Source organism: Halichoerus grypus, chromosome 11 (assembly GCF_964656455.1).
Source record: "Halichoerus grypus chromosome 11, mHalGry1.hap1.1, whole genome shotgun sequence".
Lineage (NCBI taxonomy): Eukaryota > Metazoa > Chordata > Mammalia > Carnivora > Phocidae > Halichoerus > Halichoerus grypus.
In genome coordinates this window covers 12,009,361-12,013,277 of record NC_135722.1, presented here as the reverse complement: position 1 = coordinate 12,013,277, position 3,917 = coordinate 12,009,361, and the positions used below count along the sequence as shown (strand labels likewise).

The window sequence follows — 3,917 nt, the reverse complement described above, 5'->3', positions numbered from 1 at the left end:
AGTGGGGAGCCTGCTCCTCCCTCTCCCTCTGCATCAGGCTCCCGGCTCAGTGGGGAGCCTGCTCCTCCCTCTCCCTCTGCATCAGGCTCCCGGCTCAGTGGGGAGCCTGCTCCTCCCTCTCCCTCTGCTGCTCCCCTGCCTGTGCTCTCTCACTCTCTCTCTCTGTCAAATAAATAAAAAAACTTAAAAAAAACAAAACACAGACATATATATATATATTTTCCATTAAGTCAACTATTTATGTATGTTAAGAATGTGTTCTCAGACACCAAAATAATTGTTTTAAATTCTACTATAACAACAGACCTATCTCATGTATGTCTTAACTAATTTTTCCTTCTGTGGTGTGTGTGTGGATTTCATGAGTTTCTCATGAATTATCTATGTGTGTGCCTGGGCTTAAACATACTGTGAGTATACATGTTCATGTGGGAGTGTGGATGAACATGTTTATTAAGAAGAATTTTTAAGATAAGAACATATTTATGGGTGATTCCTCTTAACCTATTATTCTTAGGTATATATTTTTAAAGATATGTAAACTTTGTAAACAAAGATGTGTGAACTTTGTAAACTTAATCAATATCTGGGAAAATTACTATAAGAAATAAGAAATTTGTGGGCTGGACAGGTAAATATTTTCTCTAGATAGATCTGAGGTGGATGAAAGTGACTTATTGTAGATTTTTTGTAATTAAAATCTGAATCCTGTAGAAGACTTTGCCTTCTCCACAGCCTTTTCAAAGGCACTCTTGACCTCTTTGTTCCTCAGGCTGTAGACCACTGGGTTCAGCATGGGGATGACCATGGTGTAGAACATGGATGCCACTTTGTCCATGTCCATGGAATGGCTGGAGCTGGGCTGTAAGTACATGAAGGTGCCCGTCCCATAGAAGATGGACACTAGTGAGGTGGGAGGCACAGGTGGAAAAGGCCTTCTGGTGTCCCTGAGATGAGCGCATCCTATTATATATAATAGTGATAAATATAAACAGGTAGGAGATCAAGATGACCAAGACAGAAAAGAGAACATTGAAGCCCACTACCAAAAAAATAACCATCTCACTGATGTAGATGTCTGAACATGAGAGAGCCAGAAGAGGAGGAGCATCACAGAAGAAGTGATCAACCACAAGGAGAGCCTGAAAATGTTCCCAGTGTGGATGGAGGCATTCAGGAAACTGCAGACGTAGCAGCCCATGGCCAGACGAGCACACACACCTGTCGTCATGGTGGTGGTGTAATGCAGGGGTTTGCACACTGCTGCAAAACGGTCATAAGCCATTGAGGCCAAGAGGAAGCTTTCTACAGTGATAAAGGCTACTAGGAAAAAGAACTGGGTGACACAAACATTGTAGGAGATGACCTTGTCTCCTATAAGTAATCCAGCCATGACCTTGGGAGTGACAACTGTAGAGTAACCAAAGTCCACCAGAGACAGATTACTGAAGAAAAAGTACATGGGAGTGTGGAGATGGGAGTCCAAGAGAATCAGTGCCATCCTGCCCAGGTTCCCAACCACAGTGATGAGGTAAATGAGGGTGAACATGATAAAGAGGGGGATCTGCAGCTCGGGGGCATTGGTTAACCCCACAAGAATGAACTCAGTCACTTCTGTACTGTTCTCCACGGGGGTCAGTTGGGAATTATGCAGCTGCCCTGAAGCAGTGAGAAAATCGAACCAGAATTATAAACAGAGTGGATTCCGCTGAAATCAGTCTGCATGTCCACTCTGTGTCTTACTTCGGTATTGCAAGAATTTGTTTTCAGGATGTTCTAGAACTAAAGCATGGTTGTGACAACAAAATGCAATCTTAAATCATTATAGAACATGCCAGAAAAAGCATTTGGAGATAATGCATCCCAATCTCTTAACTTCATAGAAGACCAAATTAAGGCAAAAAGAAGAAAAGAAAGGACTTAAGTAATGTCACCAGAGTTGTTGCTAATTGGAACAGCTCAGACTCCCAAGTCAAACCTTACAAAACAACCACAAATTACTCTTTGTATTAAACTAGAATCGCTTAGTAAAATTAATGTGAAAGTGAGTTAATTTTGCTTCAACTGACCTTTTTTTTTGTCTTGTCCATTGTGTCAAGAACAGTGTTATATGTTAGTAAAAGATAGTTGAATAAAGCATGTTCTTAGCCTAAAATATATCTTTGAGCAAACACATGAAGGAAGTAGGGGAGTGAATCTATATTTGGGGAAAGAGCATTTCAGGCAGAGGCAACAACAAATACATGGTACTAGGGTTTGAACATGCCGAGATTGTTCTAGGGACGGCAACAAAACCAATAAGGCTACAGTGGGAAGGAAAGTTTAGGTGAGAGAGGTGGGGGGGGGGGAGCCATACACTACATTAAATTATGAAGCTTTTATTTTGAGTGAGATTGGAAAACAATAAAAGGATTTAGACCAAAAGGGGACATAATCTGACTTCTTTTTTAAAAAAGTCACTCTTGTAGATCTGTTGGTAATTGAATTTAACATAATAAGGATGGAAGGTGCTGGAAAAATTAGGATGCCACTGTAATATTCTAGGTAAATGATGGTGAGTGCCTGAACCAAGATGGTAGTGCGAGAGATAATGAGAAATCCATCCACTTTGGGATATATTTCCAAAGTAGAGCTGACCAAATTTCCTGATATATTGAAAAAGGGACATGAGAGAAAGAGAGCGGTCCACATTGACTCCAAGTTTTGTGTAGTGATACAAAAAATAGTGTAAAAGAAGCAGGTGTTTGGGGAAAGGGGGAAAGAAATCATTTAATAAGTCCAAGATACCTTTTGGCCATCCTAGTAGAGCATTGTGTAAATAATTGGTATGCAATCCAGAGTTGAGGAGAGGTCTGGCTGCCTCAGATTATATTAATTTGAACTATGCTGGCAATTTTTAATGGTTCGACACGCGTATATTAAATGCACACCATCAAAGAAAAGAGTACATACAGACAGACAAAAATCAGAGTATTCTAATGTTTACAAGGTCGAAAGGATGATGAGATTCAGTGGGTAAGGGGAATGTGGGAGAGAAAACTACTGCCCCAGGACACTGGAATCAGTCAGACCAAGTAGGCAAAGAGAATTTCAGAGGAGAGTTTAAATATGTATCGGGTCATATTGATGAATGACTATAAATGCCAGAAGGCCCAGTGGAATGATTTCAGGAGTTGAGCAGGAGTGGGAGCCAAGGTCAGTGAAGGGGATATGCAGAGATGTACATACATTATTTTGTAGCAGTTGAGGGCTTAGATGATAATCCTCAGCTTTGTGATGAGTGACATAGAGCTAAATATAATAATGAGATTAGTCCTATGGGTCTCAAGGTAGGGTAGGGGTTGGGAAGGCAATTTGGGCAGTTGAGAGTCATGACAGACAGAGTTCATTGCTGTTACGAGTGGTATAGGAGGGCCACTTACACAGAGCAGGGTGATGAGGATACCCTCTTGGTTCCTTAAAAAAATCTGCTCATTTGATAGCATAGATACAGATTTCCCAAATTCTGGAAAAACAACAGTGTGCTAGGAATCACTTCAAAACTTTTTACCAACTTTCTTTTCCACATCTGAAATCTTAGGTTTTAATCCAACATCTTCCTGGAGGAAAAAGAAAGTTATAACTCATTTTAATCTTTTGGAAAGAAATTAAGAACTACAATGGTTCTTCGAGGCATTTGTTGACCTGTTACCACTCTTTGTTCCACAGATGGAAACTTCTGATGGAATGGACCTCCATATAGGTGGTGCTCAGTACAAATTAAAAAATGCAATCTTCCTGACAAAATGTCCTCAGCCTCTGATACGAAATCTCATGTATTCTTCAAAGAATAACACAAGTTCCAAAGCTTCCCTGAAGTCTTCCTCAGCTCCTACCTCTTTAGACATAACTATGTCATTATAATCAATCGAATTCAT

At 40.3% G+C, this 3,917-nt stretch overlaps 1 protein-coding gene across 1 annotated transcript; it reads right to left on the bottom strand.

Annotated features, from left to right (window-relative positions):
• Positions 1–694: 694 nt before the first annotated feature.
• LOC118525734 (olfactory receptor 5B12-like) lies at positions 695–3,917 on the bottom strand. The gene is given in 5 exon segments (XM_036076603.2): positions 695–905; positions 907–1,135; positions 1,138–1,659; positions 3,551–3,599; positions 3,876–3,917. Coding segments are annotated over 5 exon segments (1,053 nt in total).